This window comes from Diadema antillarum, unplaced genomic scaffold, assembly GCF_040938485.1.
Source record: "Diadema antillarum isolate AM-2024a unplaced genomic scaffold, OU_Dant_1.0 seq00000368_RagTag, whole genome shotgun sequence".
Classification (NCBI taxonomy): Eukaryota; Metazoa; Echinodermata; class Echinoidea; order Diadematoida; family Diadematidae; genus Diadema; species Diadema antillarum.
This window is the reverse complement of record NW_027271369.1, coordinates 536,838-559,536: the sequence shown is the minus strand read 5'-3', so window position 1 is coordinate 559,536 and position 22,699 is coordinate 536,838. Positions and strand designations below refer to the sequence as shown.

At 38.3% G+C, this 22,699-nt stretch overlaps 1 protein-coding gene and 1 non-coding gene across 2 annotated transcripts in view; both read right to left on the bottom strand.

Moving 5' to 3' along the window:
* LOC139731345 (ATP-binding cassette sub-family A member 2-like) overlaps positions 1 to 8,192 on the bottom strand; it is a 76,397-nt gene extending 68,205 nt beyond the window's left edge. Inside the window, exons 1-4 of the mRNA XM_071642237.1 lie at positions 7,883 to 8,192; positions 6,555 to 6,781; positions 5,711 to 5,804; positions 605 to 716 (exon numbers count right to left, since the gene is read on the bottom strand). Of these exons, the coding sequence (XP_071498338.1) occupies positions 605 to 716; positions 5,711 to 5,804; positions 6,555 to 6,620 (272 nt within the window). The 5' untranslated portion in view covers positions 6,621 to 6,781; positions 7,883 to 8,192. The remainder of the gene's footprint in view (positions 1 to 604; positions 717 to 5,710; positions 5,805 to 6,554; positions 6,782 to 7,882) is intronic.
* A 9,690-nt stretch (positions 8,193 to 17,882) lies between these two features.
* On the bottom strand, positions 17,883 to 17,955 carry Trnac-gca (transfer RNA cysteine (anticodon GCA)). The gene has a single exon. It is a non-coding gene; the product is annotated as a tRNA-Cys (tRNA).
* Positions 17,956 to 22,699: the final 4,744 nt, after the last annotated feature.

Below are 22,699 nucleotides of genomic sequence, written 5' to 3'. Positions count from 1 at the left end.
AACAACACATTGTGTTCAAGCCCTAACAGAGGATGCATGAGACACACACAATGTTATCGTACATGGCAGAGATTCTGTGGTTGCCAGTTTATTCTCATTTTTTCTAAATTTCTGACCTCTCCCTTTTATAATTTTACACTTTCATAAATCATTCTCAAGCTTGTCAGACCTTACAAGTTTAGCCCATGTGATATGAAATTCAACATACCTACTATGTATTTGAAAGTTATTTTCAGTTCCTATCAAACTTGCATTGTAGCATTACAAAGACAAATCAAATTTCTAAAACTGCAATACTCAGCTAATCACAAGGTATTTGAGAAGACACAAACCTATGATCACACAACAAACACCGCAGACACATACTGACAAATAGGCATTAACAAGCTACAATGTTTTTTGGTTGTTTTGTTTTGTTTTTGTTTTTTTGTGTTTTTTTTGGGGGGGTGTTAGTGATGTTACAATAATGATGACACTGAAACTACTGTACAAACAGAGATACAGCAGTACACTTAACATGTGTAGATAGCAATTTCTAAGTATCTTTTAGGAAAACCACATATCTAAGAGTAAGAACTACTGGTAGAAGGTAAATTATACTCACTCTGAATTTGGGTGGTCAGGTAGACCAAATGGATCCCGGACTGCCGTTGGACAGAACACTTGCATTACTGGTATCACTCCCGAGGAAGGCAGGGGTTGGGCCATGTAATATCCTGGAAAAATAAGAAAAGATAAAGCAATTTCTACAAACTGGAGTGCTCTCAATGACACAAAAAAGTGTCTGAGATTCCCATGAAATCCTTCTATTCCCAAGTTTCTCTCATGTATACAAGTGTATGACAGGGCATTGAACAAAACCCTAACTTATCAATCAATGAATCATTGTTCCCATTTGACATCAAGCATTGGCATCATCAATACAGATGATTTTTGAATGAGTAGCAAAGTTTAATCTACTGGTTGAAATGACAGACAAACTAAACAGGCTGCCAGAGTCTGTGAGGTTACAAAAAGAAAGTGAAACTGACAGAATTTTACGTTGTAGATATACACTACAGCACAGAGAAGGTGGCAGGCAATCACTGGCATATAAAAAATATTGAAATGACAGAAAATATTGAACATGAATGGAAACAACAAGTACACTAGTGTAGTTCTCAACCTGAGTATGGTCAACAAAGGAAACAAATCATATGACTGCTTTGAAATATACAGTAGAAGAAAAACATTTCATGTCACTTTAAAGAAAAAAGAAAGAGACAAGATTCGTACCCTTCATCAATGGAATGAGATTTCAATAATCACGCAATCAACTCTGTTTACACACTTCTGTACAAGCTGCATGTGGAATTAGCGAGCATTTGATTACATTTTAACTTCATCATTCTGTTTATATACAACATTTACAGCTTTACAAAGATTCTAGCTACAAGTATAAGATTGGTTGACCACTTGCCATGTGACATCAATTGCACACAGGCCACATTGAGCTTGCAAGTTTTGTCAAGTAGTTTTGGATAATGCACTGTTGACTGCAATTTACTACTGCATGCCTCTATAATACTCCCATGGTAGGCTCATAATCAACTGCACTATCCCACTCCTGTAGCACATGATGTACATTTGATTTTTCTTGTATTTTATCCGTACCTTATTGATCAGGAGAGGCATTCTCATTTTCACACTTCGAATACACAACATTCTGTTTTTAATCAAAATTTCCCCTATCAATCAAGACAGTCTTTCCAACTTGATGCTCTTTTTTAAAGACAAGCAAAAACTATTTCTTAGAAAAGTCTATAGGAGATAATCCTTTGACATGTTTGGAGAAAAGTATTTCGAATGTCTCCAGGGCAGTAATAAGAAATGACATGCATGCAGTATTTGAAATGCCACTGTGAAGTGCAAGTTCTTCAGAGCACTCACATTGGCCCTACTGTAAAAATTACTATTGTATGTATTTTAATACACTATAAAAGTCCCTTAATATACATGTAGGTAACAACTGATTGCAATAAAAATAGTTATATTAGAGTTAAGTAATTAGTGGAAAGTTAGAGTTAAGTAATACGGCATAACTTCATAAGAAGCCTCCCAACCATCAGTTGCAAATAAATTTCAACCTGAATTGCCGTCAGGTCAGGCCAAACTTTCATGTCTTGAAAGATAATAGTTTGCTATCCTTGTAAACTGTTTACTCAGTTCCCCACAGACACAGTTATAGTGACTACAGTAAGCAGTATTTTTCTTTACTAAACTCAAAATGAATACGTTGATTGCTTTTTCTACATGGTAATAGACTGTTCGCTCTAAAGTGCCCTTCAGTAAACTGGTCAAATACATTTGTATGGTCGTAATATTGAATTTCCCTTTTCTGGAAGGATCATTTACACAGGGTGAACATATACAGTGGAGGACTGTATTCTGTGCCTGTCTCTTGACACTGAAAACTCGAATAGGAAAAAAGGGGAATGCTTCGGTGCAAGTCTGCAACAAAAAAAGGGGAAGTTTCTCCACACGTACTGTAAAAGTGGATATTTTCGCACGACCAATTTTTCGCGCTTGGCCGGGTAAGAAGAGTTTCTCATGTTGTTAATTCCGCGGAATCAAGACATCATGCACAGGAACATATGGCAAGCAAAAATATTTGCGTGCTTTTATTTTCACGCTAGTTTCTGGTTGCGCCAAATGCGCAAAAATTTCAACACCGCGAAAATTTCCACTTTTACAGTACAGCTGTATGTAGATTGAGTGACTGCAGCATTATTGGTAGAACACATCAGCAAAGTTTGATGAAAATTCGGTAATCCATTCAAAATTCATGAATGTTTAAAAATCTTGATGCAACCGATCACTAAATGAGAAGACTACAAGTGTTTGTGAAATCACTGCAGAACAACTATGGAAGACATGAAATATGAAGAGGGCACATTCCTTTGACTGGTTTATACTGACAACCGTAATATCAGGTAAGTTAATTGCTATTTTATTATATTAGAAAACTGAAAATATGTTGAAATCTCTGGGGGGTTTTTTTAATCAAAATACAGTATCATTGTTCTGCAGTACTGTATGTCACAAACTGTTGAAGTGTTCTCATCCAGTGATGATGGCACTAATACTCTAAAAAAATCATAATTTTGAACATATTGTCTGATTTTTCTCAAACTTCACTTATGTGCTCTCTTAACACTGCTGCATAAAATTCAATCATCATGAATATTTTGAGGAACTTCCCCTGCAATCAAAGTGTGTCAGTGAACCTACAGTGCTGAATCCTTTGCAGTTTAGAATGCACCCAAATGAAGACATATGGACTCAAAACAACGAGCCATGGGGTGATTTCAAGTTCGGTGCTAGTGCTAGTGCTAGTGCTAGCCCCCGAATAACAGCGTTAAATCGAGCTCCAACACCGACGGTCAGATTAACGAGGCGATACCGATCAAAATTATCGATCACCAGCACTAGGTGTTGGAATCACAGCACCGCGAGCTCCGCGAGAATTGCGCGACGAAAAAAGTGATTGCGCGTGATTACAGTCAAATATTAAAAGATGTAGCCAAAATTGCTTAGTTTTAGGGACATAGTGGGGAAGAAATATTAAAATGCCACAAATTTCATTCACTCCCCAAAATACAACTATCTTAATTTTGCTCCCAGGCTCAGATTTATGAAGCCATGTCGAGAGTGTTCGTGTACGTTACGTGGGCGACCACTGCATTAGCATAGACTTTGCACGTAAAACGTGCATCTATTATGGACGTGAATATGAGTCTCGCACGGCAACGCTAACACCAGCACCGAACTTGAAATGACGAAAATGTTAATCCCTAGGGGCTAGTGTTAGTCAATGGCGAAAAAGCACGTAAATCGCTAACACAATCGGCGGAGCTCGGTTCAGCAGACGACATTCAACACCGAGCCCAGCACCAGCAACCGGAAATACGTCATAATTTTGAGGTCAACTCCCAACACCGACGTGATTTCAAGTTCGGTTTTATCGCCGGTGCTAGTGCTGAGATAGCACTAGCACTAGCACTAGCACCGAACTTGAAATCACCCATGGACTCAACTTGTTGATGGTGCACCTGCTTGACTGAAACTAGACACCAATGCAAGGTAACCAGGGTGCTAGGTATCCAATAAGCACTGTCAGACAAGCGCAAAATAATGGTGCTGTACTTGCTAGCCAGATGTAGTACATTCATATAGGGTGAAGAGAAAAATGTCTTTTGTCAAGCCTTGGCTGAGGCTGCTATACCTATTCCGTGGTGTACACCATTCACAGCACATTTACTGTAGCTGGCATACCGATACATCATGTAGGGGACAATTATGAAGAAACTACATCCTGAGACTGAAAGTTCTGGTATGATTGATGCTTTTCAATCAATTCATGTTTCAAAAGCAATTAATAGTCAATGTCAATCAAAGAGAAAGTAAGACTATTAAACCTCGCATTCAATGATGAATGCTTCAGTTCTACTCCGAACGAGATAGACTGAACAATGTGAGCATTTTGCAAGAAGCCTGGCCACAAAATTTAGGACTCTTTAAGATGTGATTTATTTCATTAACTAATGGAACATAATTATGGCATGCAAAAATATTCACATGCTTTTATTTTTTCGCACTAGCGTCTGGTTGCGCAAAATGCGTGAAAATTTCCACACCGCGAAAATTTCCACTTTTACAGTATACGCCGACTTCTTCTGTGTACATACACATGACAGACTGGACTGTGTATCACGGACGGACGTCCAACAACAATTGCGCTTTGATACGCGCAAGTCAAGGTACGCCTATTTCATCCTTATTTTAGTTCATGGACTAAATTCAAGCCATGGTCTAAATCTAAACCACCTCTGTTAATTCACAGTAGTTGTTCAGTGATCACTGCTTGCACAAGATACTGTTACATAATCCGCACACTTCATACTCATGCAGGTGACAGCATTGTGCTGGGAGTCATGATATTACTTACTCCACGCTTGACAAGAATGTCCAAGCCTTATTGACCTCAATCATAATACAGCTGTGATAGATGGTAGTGCTAGAGCAGACAATTCTAGTCTTACTTCAAGGTGTAATGCTTTAAATTTAACAGGGCATGGCACAACATCGTATACTGTACGAGCTGAAATTTTCGCGAATTTTGTGAATCACCTTTGAACCGCGAAAATAACAACGTGCGAATAAGTAAGTTCAGTTAGACCCTCGCAACCGCGAAATTAACAACACACAAAAATGTCCTCCAAGTAGCAATTCGCAAAAAATCTGTACGCGAAAATTTCAGCTCGTACAGTATTGGTAATTATAATTGTATGTATTCATGATCCTACAGTCCTTGCTCCAACTGAGGATTGCAGCAAGGGTCCCATACTCTTCATAGGCATGTACTTGCCCAACAGTTACTACCACTGTTGCAGGCTCAACTTTCATTCATATTTGTACTGCATGTTGCTGTTGCTTGTATACAAAAATGGAAATATTCCTACATAATTCATAACAGTAGTATTTAGTGATGCTGGGAAACCAGACTCAGGTGACATACTGATACAACACATACATCAAATTCCACATGGCCGACATTTGTATGAGGCATAGAGAAGGTGGGGGGGGGGGGGGGGGGAGGCTGAGATCATGATCACATTGTTTGCCAAAATATGGTTTGAAAATTACGTCTGTCTCAAATAGGTGGACTTACTTTGACGCTCGGGAACAGATGGCTTGTGATGGCGGAGAGACACGAGGATGAAAAACAGCGTCAAGGGTATGCTGATTTCCAGTAGGAGCACAATCTGGCAATAAAAAAAAAAAAAATGGGGGGTAATATTCAAAACATTACCATATGGCTTCATAATTATTTTCTCCAGATACGGCTGTCGTCAACATCGAGGCAATGATTACAAGCATCATGTAAAAGTCTCTTGAAATCTCCCCCCCCCCCCCAAAAAAAAAAATGATCCATGGACAACCAAACTTAAATAAACATGACTGACACTGATTTTCTGAGAAAACTACATGACTCCTATGTCTCTAAAACATTTGTACATGAAGGAAATATTTCATGATAAAAACACATATGCACAGTAGCTTGTTTTTCTTTCTTTGTTTTGTATAGTGTCTTCCATTGAAAGTACTCTACTCCTAAACACGAAGCTTGCAGTTGATAAATATTTGCAGAGGTAAAGACCAAATTTCTTTACATGTTAACACCTTAATATGACTGTGCAGAACCATTCCATTTCTAAAGAAAGATAACTTCAATCTTCTTAGGCCTATACTTTGAATCATCAATGTATATAGAGTCAACAACAAATGAGCAATGAGAGCTCAGAGGAAACAGAAAGTAAAATGGCCAGTACTGTGGGTGTGTGGGTTTGGTTTACCAGGTACTTCTACCAACTTGCACAGGAGAAAACCGTTCATTTCATACGTACAATGTCACAGCACACCTAACCACTTCTCTTCCGAGCTCAGCCACGCAAAGGCTATAAAAAGGAAGGCCCTTCTCAAAAGGTCAAATAGGGATGTCATGTTCTACTTACTGGACTCCTCCTCTTCAGTGTCCAGTTCTTCCACAACAGAATGAGCAGCTGGTGATAGAACCCCATGGTAGACGGCACTGGTCTCTCTTCACAAGTGTCAAAATTTTCCTTTCTCCTTGTTCCTCACAGCATTCAGCTAGTGATCACACCAGTTGTCTCCTCCAATGGCCAACTCCAAAGACTGACGTGGAAGTTGGTGGCAATTGTAATAGCAACAACTCTGTTCACTGTTGACAAAGAAAGAGACAGAAAAGCAGAATGAACCTGATGTAACAAAGATGCATTACTACAAGTATGATACATCATATACCAGGATATATCTATACCATACAGCTGTAGTTTTGTTCATTTACGTACAGACTGTAATTGAGAAATTTGAAAGTTTCACCATTTCTGTTTAAAGATAATAAAAAGTTTTGGTACCGTGGGTACCTCAAAAGTTTCCCTGAATTTCCTTGTCTTGGTTTGTGTTTCACATTAAAGTACGTTGTCTGTGAGAATTACTCGCCCCAAAGTGCTCTCATGCCTTAGTAATCATGCAATAATGGTTTCGTACCAGAGCCGTTGCAGTACGGCGTCGATAAATATTGTACGAAACCACTGACTGCGACCAGCAGCGTGCAGCCCATTGTACGCATAGCTAACTGCGACCAGCAGCCCCATACACATAGCGTAATGGGGCTTCGCATTGTAGCATTCAGGATCATGACAGAATTAGTATCGCGGGTAAATGTCAACTTAAAATCCAAAAGTTTCTTCGATTTGAAGACTTACCAATTAATTTGAAGTATTGAAAACAGGCTTCGAACAACGTTTGGTTCTGCCAATAGTCCCTTTCTTTTCGAATTGATGACTGAATGTGACTCGGTCGAGAGGACCTTGGGAGAGCTACATACAAGTACACCGACTACTACGGCCAGCGCATGCAGACACAAACATCTTATCTGTTGATGGATTTGAAATTTGTGCGCATGTGATGTGTTCGCATGCATTTTACTCTAGTCTAGTAACATAGTAGTAGATCTACCATTTCTTCCCACCTTTATATGCACGTTTTACTGTTGCACGTTTTAGAGTGTGGCTGTATCCAGTGACTCGGCCCTCGGGCCATGGCTACAACCACGGTCCACACTCGTGTGGCTGGATGGTAAAAACACACGCGTGTGGTTGTATACACTGCCTTATAAGTTATAGCTAATATAAATTTAGACTAGGTCTAGTTACCCACCTCCAGCTCCCTGTCTATTACGTTAAGGTTAGATTAGATATCACTCTCACGACACTCGACATCGGACAGTCACTCTCACCTCATGACATCGGTAACTTACGTCTCAGTTTCTTCCTAACTCTACTACGCGGGGCTTCTCTCTGTCTTCCATCATATAATCACAAGTTTAAAGATTGTATTGTATTATGCAGGATACATCAGACGCCGCAAACTACGTTGGTTCACACACAGATCAGCTGTTGTCAATAAAATGACCCTTGGTCTAAATGACGTTTATACAGTTGGCCTCCCCTTGCGAGTAGTAGATACCGTAGACAACAACACACCGGTGCAGTCAGTGCTACTGGCGATGCGGTAAAGACGTGCCTTGCCTGTATGCTACTTGTGTTTCTGTTGCCAGTGTTGGTCTGTTAGTGTACTGTACTAGTATATTTCGCTATCGGGTGATGTAGTACATGGTACCTCGCACTAGATGGCGCTGTGCCACTTTTTGTGGAAAGACACTTCGAGCTTAGCCTGCACATCACCTCTGACTTCAAGAGTGGGTTCTAAGGGGGTGTTGCAAGAAAGTTGCAATAATAACTCCCCCAAATCTATTGCAAATCCTGCAATTAATTGCAAGCTCCCTTCAAGCAACAGCAACTTGCGATTAATTGCAAGTTGCAATAGATCTATCTATTGCAAAGTTTGCAACATATTTTGCAATTAATTGCAATTTTAGGCCCTACTTTCTTGCAACACCCCCTAAGACTGTAATTTACTTTTCCTCCTATTAGACAGTTTATTGTCACATAGCGGAAGGAGAGGAAACGAGAAAAGCAAATTAAGAGGTTATTAGATATCCCCTCCTTTTGAAGTAGTCGCGATTTAGATCAACACTGCATTCCAATAGCAATCGTCAACTCTCAGAGACACTCTCAGAGACACTTGTGATAGAGCTTTTTCTGTTATTTCCCCGTCTCTCTGGAATAAACTTCCTCTCCATATTCGTAATGCTGATAACGTTGATAAGTTCAAGTCATTGTTGAAAACTTATCTGTTTACTCAACTTAATTATGTTGTTTTACTGCTGCATGTTATATCATAATACGTATATTCATATAATGCTGTATTTTATTTTAATGCCATACTTCTTCTTTTTTTCCGGATCGATGCGCTTAGAAACATCAGTATTAAGCGCTATATAAATGTCATTCATTATCATTATCATTATCAATCATCCCAGGTACAGTGATATACAAAAGTGACTAGGTCCTAACTAATTGTGTGATGTTTGTGAAATTGAACTTCAGAAATGAATTGTGAGAGGTCGTAGATGAAAGTGGCAGTCAGTTACAGTACATGTAGGCCAACGTAGGGATGACTTCTTCAAGGTTTAAAGGGGAAATCCAGTCCAAATATAGTCTGATAAGAAAGAGTAAAATATTACGATTTTAACAGCATAAATTTGATCAAAATCAGATGAAAAATAAGGAAGTTATGACATTTTGAAGTTTTGCCATTTTGGGGGGAAACAGTCCTTGAACAGTCAATTTGAATATGCAAATGACAAAGTGGGCATGTCATTCCCTCACAACTTACCATATACATAAAAAAACAGACAATGTTGAAATTTCCAGTTTTCGTTCAAATTCAATTAGGCCTATGCCAGAGGCTCAAATCTTCATGTAAATATCTAACTGCATGATCACTATTCAGAAGTTATTCAATCAGGAATAATGTCATATTTCAGACTTCAATGACAGAAACATTTAATTTTCGTTTGTTTTTTGGTTGTTGTTGTTGTTGTCGTTTTGTTTTGTTTTTTGGTACACAATTTGGGGAAAATTGTGAGGGTATGACATGGTAGCTCATACAACTATATTCATATTCACTATCACGGATACAAGACTTGTTTTTGCTGAAATTAGCAAAACTTCAAAATGTCCTTATTTTTCATCCAACTGCAGTCAAATGTTTACCGTTGAACTCGTAAGATTTTACTGTTTTTTTTAATCAGACTAACTTATATATAGACTGGATTTCCTCTTTAAGGTCCAGGACAAAATGGATGCATGTGATCGCATATTAGGTCCGAATAGCAGGTAGTTGTTGCTGTTTTATATATATAGTATACACGAGAACTTAAAGGCATCATTTGCCATTTGCAGATGAAACAAAAACCTAGCTTTAATGGTTCAAAATAGTTCTAAAATGTTAGTATAGGGATAGACATGACCTATAAATCATTATAATCGATGTTAAGTATTGTTAAAATACAAGATGTGAACTATAGTAATACATGATATAATATTGTTTCTCGACCAAACCGTCTACAGTTATGGTTTATAGTGAGAAAAATAGTGATATCTCGTTATATTTCAGAGGATCTGTTTACCTTTGGGAGCAGTGATTTAAAAAATGTTCAAGATATCACATTTGATGCATATGTGTAGGTCTGTTGTATCACAAAACATCCTACCATATAAAATTTTTGCAATAAAGCCTAAAATATGTTAAAGAGATATCAGAATTTTTCTCATTAAACCGCAACTGTAGATGTTTTAGTTTGGAAATATCTTTATTATAACTATTGTTCACATTTTGTGTATTTGACAACACTTAACATTGATTATACTGACTCGAATTTTTACAGTGGTTGTTTCTATTCCTAACTCACATTTGGCACGAATGCTGGGTTTTTGTTTCTTCTGCAAATGGTAAATTATGCCTTTAAACTGACCTACACATAGGACCTATGCATCAATGTCAGTGACAACTAGAACATCTTTTAAATCTCTGTTCCCATAATGATAAACAATACTTTTAATCTAAAGGCTTACCATGAGGCAGCAGATTCCAAATCTACAGCCAAGGTGGTGCACTCATCCTGTTGCTAATGTCACCAGAGACTCTGAGTTTAGAAAGTCGTTACATGAACTACAGGTTGTAATGTGGGATCACGCCTTTCCACTACAGCTGGAGAAAAGAAAATATACAGGTACTGATAATCTTACGGGTATAAGACATTAATGTGAAGCAGGGCAATAATATATAAAGACGGTTATAATGTGTTATACAAATATTATATATTTGTTTTCTTAAATGTTTGGCATTGAGTTTAACGTTGATTTCTGTCAATGATAGCAGAACATCAGCGTAGAAATACCACTAGGGCGTTCAATGTACCAGATTCTGCGGAGTTGACGGGTGCAAAATGGCCCAGAGAAAAACATAAAACAAAACGAAAAGCATCGGCTAGAAAGCCCCAGTGCCCGTGTTCTCCTTGGCACTAACAGCACGAAACAGCTCGAAATCGTACTTATAGGCCTTTTTCATTCACACACACACACATTCGAAACGTTAATACATGTAGTGCCTACAGTGGCATATTACACAAGTCCGGATATTTTGTTGCCGGTTCTGCTTAAGATCACATGTGCTGATGTTTGCATTCGCCTTTGTTTTTGTTTTATTATTGTTTGTTTCTTCTTTTTTTTTTTTTTTTTTTTTTTTTGGGGGGGGGGGGTTGTCATCTTTTCAGATGGATATTATACACGAACGTAATCCAGGGTCGGAAGTTAAAAAACGAGACTGGCAGTTGTTTAGGCATGAACCGGATGCAGGTCTTTAAAAAAAATCTATTACAACAAAATAAATGAAATACTGACTGACAACATTAAACATAATGCGTTCCTTTGGTACTTCATAAATACCTTTTGTGTCGTGAACATGCATGGTTATCTACCACGTGAAATAAAAAAACAAGAAAAGAGAAGAATTTTAAACACAGACTTCGTACTGATCTTGAAGGAGCTATGTAGTGCAAAAATAATCATGTTGAATAGTATTGATTGATATCATACCTTGATTATCACTTCCAAAGAAGAGGTATATACGTGCCAATTGTCTTTTGTTTGTCATCGTACTTAGCTGTGATTGACAGATAATGTCCCTGGCAGAATCTCGGTTTGAAAGGTCGTTTTTTGGGCGTGGGAAGGAAAGTAATAGACGAATTAATCATCATAAAATATATTGCGTATTTAGATATTTATTTCGCCGGATATATAGGTGATGTTGAGGGTATCATGAATCAATACAAGTCAGCCTGAGTTTGCGATGCATATACTGTTTCTTTAAAATGATAATCCACAACGGAATGTATAGCGTCTTTTAAAACTGAGGCGAGGACTGTTACAAGCTGCTCTAGAAATAAAAATCCAAGTCCACACCATGCATACTCAAATTGGCTTCCTCTTACCTATACAACTCCTTTCCATAGTTCCTTATACTTACGAGTCTATCTCTTGCCTCGCGTACCCTAGTTGTGATCCATCATCTCCTCTTCCTTCTCAGGGGTGTCACCAGCTCACCAGCGGCACGGGGGGGGGGGGGGGGGGTGCGTTTATTTTCTGGTTCCACTTCTGGGTTTCCAGCTGACAAGGGGGGGGGGGGGGGGGGAGGAGCATCCATACCCGCGCGCGCGCATACGAGCATGGTATAGGTCCATGATACGAGGGAGCGAAGTGCCCAAGCCCTTATGAGCGAGCGGGGGAGGGGGGGGGGGGTGGGGGTCTGGAAGGGTGGTGTCCCATACACCTCCGAGACATGGAGATTAAAATTGTGCGTGCATACTAGTAATTGATCAGTACAACCATTTATTCAAGGGTCACTTCGCTCCAACGCAACCCCCCCCCCCCCCACGCCCATGCTTCTCGATCCCTGTTCTGTTGATATAAAGTCTCTTCGGACCTGTCATTCACTCCACTTATACTTTTCATCTTTCTAGAGCTGCCTCATGTTAATGTGTGTGTACGTGTGTAGTCCTACTTCGTTTCTCTCTAATGCTTTTTTCTTCTTCTTTTTTTAAATAACATTTTGTAAGTTTTGTAATTAGATATCTTTTTAGCAGTCCCCTCGATTTCGGACAATTTCTCCTTTTTGAGGGGGGGGGGGAGGGGGGATGGGGTATTTGTAATGAGATTAACAACATTGCATCTCAGTTTAAGATTTGTTTTCCAGTGCATTATTGTATGTACAGTAATTATGATGCTTATTCAAATGTTATGATTCTATTTCTTGGAAATGAAACAACAAATGAATGAAATGAAATAAAATGAAATAATGTTAAGAATTAATGCGATGAAGTTAAGATGCATGAGATCATTTTATTACCGTTACTTTATGGGCGACTTTCGCCATCCCAAATTAAGGATCGTGAATCCGAAAATGAAATGAGGTTCGTTATTCTGAAATGTCGTTATTCCGTAGTACACTAATTCCCTATAACTAGATGTTCGTTAATCCAAATAATATTGTGTGGAGCTATTGCGAAGGTTCGTTATTCAAAGGTTCTTCAATCCGAAATTAAAATAAGGTTCGTTATTCAAAAAAAAAAAAGAAGAAGAAAAGAATGGATAAAAGGTGTGTAACGAACCTTCGGAATAACAAACCTTTTTTTTCATTTTCAGATTATCAAACTTATAGCGAATAGCGAACATTTTTCATTTTCGGATTAACAAATCTTCAGAATAAGGAACTGAAACTGTCTTTATAGGCTATAGCCATAATGATATAGCCTACTTACAGTTTTAATTTGTATATGTCATCTCGTGGATTAATTTGATTTGTGGATTTTTCAAGGAAAAAATCGGTAATAGAATAAACAAACAACCAAGCAAATATACTAAAGAAGGACAGACGAAATTGTTGGAAGTGAAATAAAATCAACTTGACCAACTTGAACTTGAACTTGAAATGCTAGAATGTTCATATATAACGATGGACAAAAATGTAAACAGTAAACATATTTTATACAACAGATTTTCCACCTCCGAAACTTCTCCATTTTTTCGCTCATCACAACCAGGTCATCAGCATGCATCACCTCCAGTATAGTACGGTAATCTATCTCTCTAGCCACTCTCCGTACCACGTCAACCACTATTGCAAACAAATCTTCCTCTCTTTCTCCTTGTACTAGTACAATGTAGCCTGTTGCAAAGGCAGCTAGCTATAATGTCAGCACACGCACGCAGAGAGCAATGGACTCGCACACACAGCGCGCGACCTATATACGAGCTGCGAGATATCCGATCGCTTTGGGCACGAGGGTCCACCGCCCGCCGTATGAGATTCATTTGCGAGCTGCTTTTGCAAGAGGGTACTTTTTCCGTATCCTCTCCTCCTCTTCTATATTATTATCATTAGAATGAGCCATGTGCAGGGGGTGGATGGATCCAGGAATTTTAAAAAGGGGATGGGGTGCCTAAGGGAGGCGCACGTCCCCTCCCCCATTTTTTCTTTTCTATTTTGCTTTAACAAACAAAGGGGGAGCGTGCGCCCGGTGCGCTCCCCCTGGATCCGCCACTGCATGTTGGTATGATAAAGAAACAATTATTGTAACAGGTAACTCAAAAGCAAGAGAACATTTGAGAATCACCCATGCGTGTTCTGGTCATTATCTTTGAAAGAAACCTGTGTACGCCCTCATGGTCATGCTCTAAATCAGCCCCACCCTCATAACAACTCGACAGAAATGGTGACACCCCCCCCCCCCCACCCCCAGTCTTATCGGATTCGCAAAATGCATGTATATATGATAATTTATATAACCATTATAACATTATACACGTATGTATTCAAGTCTTCGGACTAGTGAACACAATTTATGATACATTTTCTACTATTTTTCTTTACAGATTCTTGGATATGCCTAAAAAAAGAAGAGAACACACTTCCAAAAGAGATTCTGATGCTAATAACAACATCCACCAATCATTTTTTGGTAAAGTACCGAGATATAGAATGCACCTTCCCCTAGACTGAGCATAACCCTTGTACGTTTCCCTTGAACTATTGTCAATCATATTAATAACAAGTATATAGACATACTTGCAAGTTATGTTCAGAGTCTAGGGCTTTTTACACTTGTGTTTCTTAACCCCGGACATTCTCTGACCCAGGACTATCGTTAGTCCCGTACCATTTTTTTCAGCTTTTTACACTCGCCAATTAGTCCCGTACTATCTCTTGTCCGGGGCTAAGGAGAAAACTGACCTTTTTACACTCGTATTTCTTAGCCCCGGACTTTCCAAACCACATGAATATTCATAATTACGCTGTGTACTGTACACGTACACGCACGCACCGGCAGCACTTGATTACCTCGTTTCTGATTGGTCAGTGAGGGTCGGACTTCGTCTCCGTCGCTTAGCCCAGGATTATTTTTTTCGTTCTGTTTACACTCACTTGCTTGGCACCGCAATTGCGGTGCTAACCCCTGCTATTTTGCAGGGCCAGATAGTACCGTACTATCGGTGGGGCTAGCCCACTTTGGCAAAAACGAGTGTAAACAGAAAGTGGGCTAAGGATAGTCCCGTACCAACGGTGGGGCTAAGGCCCCCCCCCCCCCCCCCCCCCTTAGCCCCACCGTTGGTCCGGGGCTAAGCAAAAATTTACAAGTGTAAAAAGCCCTTTAGGGGAAAGGTATGTGCTAATGTCTTTTGTTAGTCATTAAGCTGGGTGATTGACAGATGATGTCCCTGACAGAATTTCGGTTTGAAAGGCCATTTTTTGGGCGTATTCAGGTATCATCTGAAGAAAAATAACAGACAAGTCATAATAAAAGTACATGACACTTATTTAGATATTCATTTCTCTGTATATAGGTAATGTTGAGGGTATCATGAATCAACAGAAGTCAACCTGCAATAATAATGTAACGCATAGTTCCTTTTTATGTTTTATCGTGGCATGCGACTTCATTCCAACTTCTTTTTCTTTATCAGATTCGTTGTTTATTAGGTATTCCGGGTTTGCTTTTCGTTTTTCTCACTGGCAAGAGGGAGCTTTCGCTATACACGACGGGAAGACCGAGAGTACAGGGAAGCAATCAGCTGTGACAGTCCCCGCACTCGGACTCCCGTCCCCATATCAAAACTTTCGCTTTTCTTCGTGGACGGGGGCGTAGCGACAAGATCGCTGATTGGTTGGCTGGCTGGCTGGCTGAATCCTGCCCAGCATCGGGACCGGACGCAATTCTGGCCGAGAACCGTTCTCGTTCTCCATAGGACCGGGGGGGGGGGGGGAGGGGGGGGGGCGTCGTGCTTGCGAAAGCTCACTATTTTCAGTCGTCTATAGTTTATTATGTCAAGGCTATTCCTGGTTTCATGAATTGTTGTGTATCATGTGAATCTTGTACATAATATTATACATGATACAGTTACGTAACTATGTTGCTCGGGTGACGAGGAATCTTGATTGTAAGCGTATACATTACAAGTGACCATCTCGTTATTTTCTGTTAAATGCGTTCTCGTTGTTTGTTTCTCTTGCTCCTTTTGCTCTCATTTCCTTTACGTCCCACTTCTTCTTTTCATAGTTTTTGAGATAAGGTTGTTTGTTTATAGGACCAACATTTTCATCTAGGGACCTACACAATACAAGCTTTGATTTTTAGGTTTATTGATTTTTAGCGTAGGCCCCCCCCCCCTCATTTCATGTTCGTAAAATGTTTTTTCTTGTCTTCTCTATTAATTACGACGTTAAATCTAGTCTAATGTTCTATCGATTGTATCATGGTATTCATGTTGAGATGTGGAACAATCAAATCATATCATATCAATCAAATTAGAATAATAAGTCACAACTGAATGTATAATATATGTAACTTTTTTTAAACTGAGACGGGGACTGTGGTACAAGCTGCAGTAGAAATCAAAATCCAAGTCCGCACCATGCATCTCATTCAGAATGGCTTCACTGATGTCATGATATTTTTGTTATCATAATTGTACATCATCTTCTACAACTCCTTACTTTAATTCCTTACACTTTTGCGACTCTACGCATCTCTCTTGCCTATAGCTTGCCCTGGTTTGACCAGTGATCTCCTCTTCCTTCTCCCTTTCCTCCGTACACTATTACGTAGATAATGGTCTCTTACTGTCATTCACTCCACTTACTTTTCCTCTTTCTTGTTTTACATGAGAGCTGCCTCGTGTTGTGTGTACGCATGTACTTTTTTCTCTTTCTTACACTTTTCTTCTTTATTAAAATGATTCATAGTAAGTTTTTTATTAGATTTATCTTTACGAGCGGACTGCCATTTTTAGCAGTTTCATCCATTTCGGACAACTTGTTTGTTTGTCGTTGCTTTTTAGGGGGTATTGTCATGAAATTGACAACATTGTATCTCAGTTTACAGTTTGTTTGTTTGTTTTTCATTGCGTTGTTGTATATGAGTATTCTGATACGTTTTCAAATTACGTTATAATTATATTTCTTGGAAATGAAGTACTAGTAAATGAAAGGAAATGAAATAGAATAGAATATACCGTATGTATAGTAATTCATCCGATGAAGTTAATATTCATGAGTTAATCTATAACCGTTGCTTAATGGGCGATTTTCGCCATTCCGAATTAAGGATCGTGAATAAGAAAATGAAATGAGGTTCGTTATTCCGAAATATTGTTATTCCCTAACAAACATATTCCCCATACCTAGATGTTCGTTAATCCGAAATGAAATAGAGTTTGTTAATCTAAGAATGAAAAGAAGGTGCGTAACGTTCCTTTGGAAAAACAACCCTTTTTTTTCTTCAGATTACCAAACTTAAAGCGGTTAGTGAACCATATATTTCATCTTCGGATTAACAAATTGTCGGAATAAGGAACTGTAACCTGCTTTATAGCGATGTTATGATATACTATACAACGTCAATTTTTTTTTTTTGTCACACGTGGTTTAATTGATTGTTATTTTTTTCTACAAAAAAAAATGCTGGAATTAACAAACAAACAAGCAATCAAGCATATCTACTTGGATATGACAAAGAAATATAGAATTTTCACATAAACGATTTTATTTTTCAGCAGATTTTCGAAGGTTTGGCAATCATGCTTTTAGCATCCATTCGCAAGCGCATACACAGATTGACAGAGGCCATTGTGCACCGCTCTACAACTATTATTCAAATTCATGAAATTCTTCCGTCGAGATGTTTCCATTGCATCTGATTGACAAATTGCCCTATACATCGACATTAATAAGCACTGAATTAATCAGTGTTTTAGTAGTAGCCATGATTAAAAAAGAAAAAAAAAACATGGGCGTACACACTCGAGCAGGATTCGAACCTACGACCTCCTGATCTGCGGACAGGCGTCATCTCCACTAGACCACCGAGCTTACGCCCGACAGCAAGTGTTGGTTCTAATCCTTATAGTTTGCAGCGGGTACTACGTAATTATTCAAATTCATAAAATTCTTCGGTCGTCGATGTAGGGCAATTTGTCAATCATGCAGTTGCAATGAAAAAATATCTCGACGGAAGAATTTCATGAATTTGTATAAACAATTATGTTTTCTTCATTTTCTTACTCATTATCACATGTATTTTGTTAATTTACGTTTTTGCAATTATTACAAATATGTTCTGCTTATACATTGTATATAATTAAATTCTCTATTTATTTGATCCATGCATATGGAAATGTTAAGAAACTTGAACTTTGAACTTCGAAATAACAAACCGTATTTCATTTTCGGATAAATGAAAGTTGGAAAAAAAGAAACATCATCCATTTTGACAACTGAAATTTAGGAAAATCTTGAGAATTTAGACAATGATTACATCATTGTAAAGACGTAGAAAATACTGAAACTACTCATGATCATGTGCACGTCCTACTGATGTTGCCAAAGCAACCATTTATCGTTATAAAAGTAATTTGTTAAAGTCAGTCCTTTTGAAATCAGCTTATTCCATTTTCGGATTTACAGACAAACAAACCTTCAAAACGAGGAACCGTATTTCTTTTTCGGACTAACGAACTTTCGAAACAACGCCACAAAATGTTATTGTTCGGTATAACGGACACAGTTTCAATTTCGGATTAACGAATATGTGTATAGGTATAAGAAATATGTGTGTTTCGGAATAAAGAACCTTCGGAATAACGAACAATATTTCATTTCCGGATTATTGAATCTTCTGTATGACGAACATCTCCGCTTTAACAACAGTTTACTATATAAGGTTAAAGGTCCTGCTTAGATTTGTGTGTTTCGGAATAAAGAACCTCCAGAGTAACGAACAATATTTCATTTCCGGATTATTGAACCTTCTGTATGACGAACATCTCCGCTTTAACAACAGTTACTATAAGGTTAAAGTCCTGTTTGCCTTTGGGTACAGTGATTTAAAAAAAATCAAGATATGACATTTATGCATATGTGTACGTCTGTTGTATACTACAAAACATCCTATCATACAAAATTTTCTCGATAAAACCTAAAACATAAGGAGATATCTGCATTTTTCTCAATAAACGGTAACTGTAGACGGTTTAGTCTGGAAACATTTTTATTATAATTATTGTTAACATTTTGTATATGTTATAATACTTGACATCGATTATACTGGTTCAAATTTTTACAGTGGTTGTTTCTATCCCTATAATAACTTACATTTTCTAACTATTTTAAACACTAATGCTGGGTTTTTGTTTCATCTGCAAATAGTAAATTATGCGTTTAACAATGAAAATTTTGACCACTTGGTGTATCATGAGAATTCAGAAGATTTATATTGAAAATTACCCATGAAACACGTCTTGTTGTCAAAGTATATAAGTATCTACATCGTTGTTAAAGCAATTTCAGTCAAGGCTTATGAATTCATGCCACCAAACTCAAACGAAGTGGTGTTAAGTTAGAGGTCTGCTGTTTCCAGAAGTACAAAGCATTGATGACAAAAAAAAACAACAACAACAAACAAACAAACCCTCACTATAGCTAAGCATGAAAAAGATTCTTTTTCCTCCATAATGGTCTAGCTCAAATTTCTTCCTCACTCATTTGCATGCAGCAATGAGCTCTTTGTTCTGTTTTCATTAATTTATGTTATTTAGCGTCCATAAATAATTCTTGACTTTAACAGTAGGCCTATAAACTGCATGCCGTAATTTCATTTTGATAGATTTTCAGTTCAAGGTTCAAATGCATGTGAATGCATCAAACTTTATATGTTGATATGCGAAGACAGTCTTTATGATTTTTCGTCAAAAACTAGGAAAGGAAATATATAAAATTTGTGCAAAGTGCACAAATGCGGGTATTAAAGAAGTGCACGTTTTCAGCCCTGACGGAAATACAGCTGATAACCTTCCATAAATCTTATGATGTATAAGGTTTTTCATAAAAATATTGCTATTTTGTATGTATACCATACTGCTGTTCAGTGTAACCAAATAACTACACTGCAAAGTAGATGTGTAAAGTTGTGTAAAATATTCTTACACAACTTAACATAACCCCTGTTATGAACCACACAATTGTTGTGTAAAGTTGATACACAACCCGGGTTTTGTTAATCTTACACAGCGTTGTTATCACTTTTTACACAGTGAAAAACCTTGTTACATAACAAGACTGTTACTGATATAAAATATTTCAAACAACTGTTGTGTAAAAATTACTGGTTGTGTACATCCAGAGCTTCAAGAGTGGAAATTTGAGCACTTGATTCCACCTTTCCAGCCTAGGTACTGGGCAGGCCCGTAGCCAGGGGGGGTGCGTCGGGTGCGTACGCACCCCCCCCCCCCCCCCCCCCCCCCCCCCCCCCCCCCCCCCAATTCTGAAAGGTCCACTTTTTCATAATAACGGTTTTTAGCAATTCTCAAGATAACAATCCAAATAAATGTAAAGACACATTATATGCTACGTAAATGTGGAAGAGTACGTTTAACAATGTTAAAAATAATTGTACGAAACCCTTTTGTTGTATGAACCATCGGATCGTCCCCATGCACACAAACACAAATGTTATGTATCAATTTGTGCGAGCTATTACATATTGAAAACTTTCGGTCATCTGCGAAGCCGCGCTTCCGCGCGAACGCTACAACACGTAAAACGGGTCAAAAATCGACGCATTTTTCCACATAATCTGCCATAACTTTTAAAATGTTTAAGAAGCAAACTTGGGGCGCCCGGATTCTGAAAGTGGACACTTTAGGGATTATTTATGTGTATATATCTTTATTGTAACATTTGTAGCAGTGACGCAAATTAGATCAGAAAAGTACCTTCTAAGTAGAATTGTCTATGGCGAACAGTCCAAATTTGACAAATTTGAGCATATTTTGCCGTCTTGCAATTCTTCCAGACGGGATATCTCGAGAACGGAAGATCGCACAAACTTGGGGCGCACGGTTTCAGAAAGTAGAGGTTCTGCCCATTTTTGTGACATAAGAATCGTGTCCATTGGTTGAGCAGTCCTGACGCAAATTTGCAGTAAAGCTAGACTACCCATTCACAATTGCTGTCATAGGGAACGTGTACAATTCATACAGAACTATCACGTGACGAGACTACCAACGAAAATTTGAGCCGTTGACCTTCACTGCCTGCCGTTGTCAGCAGTGTGAATTCCTGTGATTTCAAGCTTTTGTTTCTCGCCAAATATCATTTTCAACGCAATATCCAGATACAGTTGTATGTAAGACATTATCTAGATACGTAGCAGCCTTATTGACAACATAACTGTTAAGTTTGGGAGCAAAAACGACCAAATACATTCCACATTCCATCTCATTTTTCGATGATGGCTGTAGTCGGACTGGTGCATTTCCTTCGGAGGTGGTAATAATGTAAGTAGTTGCAACGGTCACCTTGCCACCTGCTGTCTGCAATCGGGCGCTTATATACACGTGTTGTACACAGGTAATCAACTGAAATAATGTTGTAAAGGAATGATATGCTACTATAATTTAATAAATAAGAAATAACCATTCCAGTATGTATCTTAGTGTGCACAGTAAGACAGATCAAATCAAATAGGAAAACATCTGAGCACTAAGCCTGAGGTCTGAATTTGCACTCAACTTCTTCCAATGGCTAACGGATGTTTAATTTTTGAATTTCACTGACCTCCAAATTTCACAAAGAAAACCTTCTTAGCATGATGGTTAATATGACATTTGACTGATATTGGAGATGTTTGCGAATCGGATCTACTACCTTTAATATTATTAAATCTAAAATGATTATTTGAAAGTTCGGAAATGCTGGAAATATCCTACCACAAGGAGGCAAAATATAAATGGTTCACATTTACAATTCATTTTGTTTTAAAAATTTTCTTATTTATTTTCGTTTTTGACAAACTCGCATACCAACGGCTGATATACTGTATAGTAAAGTGAATGTTTCATCTTCCAAACAGCATCCAATGGGATGGAAAACTCCAACTGAAAGGTGGACACCGTGACTATACTCGCTAAAGAAAACGCGTAATAGGGGTCGTTTTTTCTCACGGATTAGATGGAAAGTGTGATGTACGAGCGTATATAATCAAAGGGTATCAAAAAGGCCGAAATTTGGGAAAATGGTATATTGTTCAATCATGATGAAGTACTTCTTTAAGGTGCAGGAAACATTTAAGGAATACTTGTTTTTAAGGCCCGAAAAAATCATATGATCATTACTCGTTTAGGGGCCATTTTGAAAGTCCATGTATGAGCATGGTGTCCACCTTTTAATTGTCGCTACCCCTCCCGGGACAGTATCAAAGGACCGTTTTGTTGATTAACGCAATCCCCCCCTTCCTTTAAAAATCCTGGCTTCAGGCCTGCTAACGCGGGTATACAATAGAAAAAATAAAAGTTAAAACAACACAAGGAAAATCACTATTCTCAATTTTGCGGCGCGCTACGCGCGCAGAGTCTCAAACACAATTAAATTTTGCAACTTCCTGGCAAAATGAGTTTTTGCTATTTCCTAGATGAAATACCGTAACGCGATTGAATGCAACAGACAAAAATACAAATTTCCTCGAGACTTTAAAACGTCATTAAAACAGTCAAAATTCACAATTTGCGGCGCGCTTCGCGCGCAAATTCTTATACAACTTTTGTAGTTCGGTCGTCCA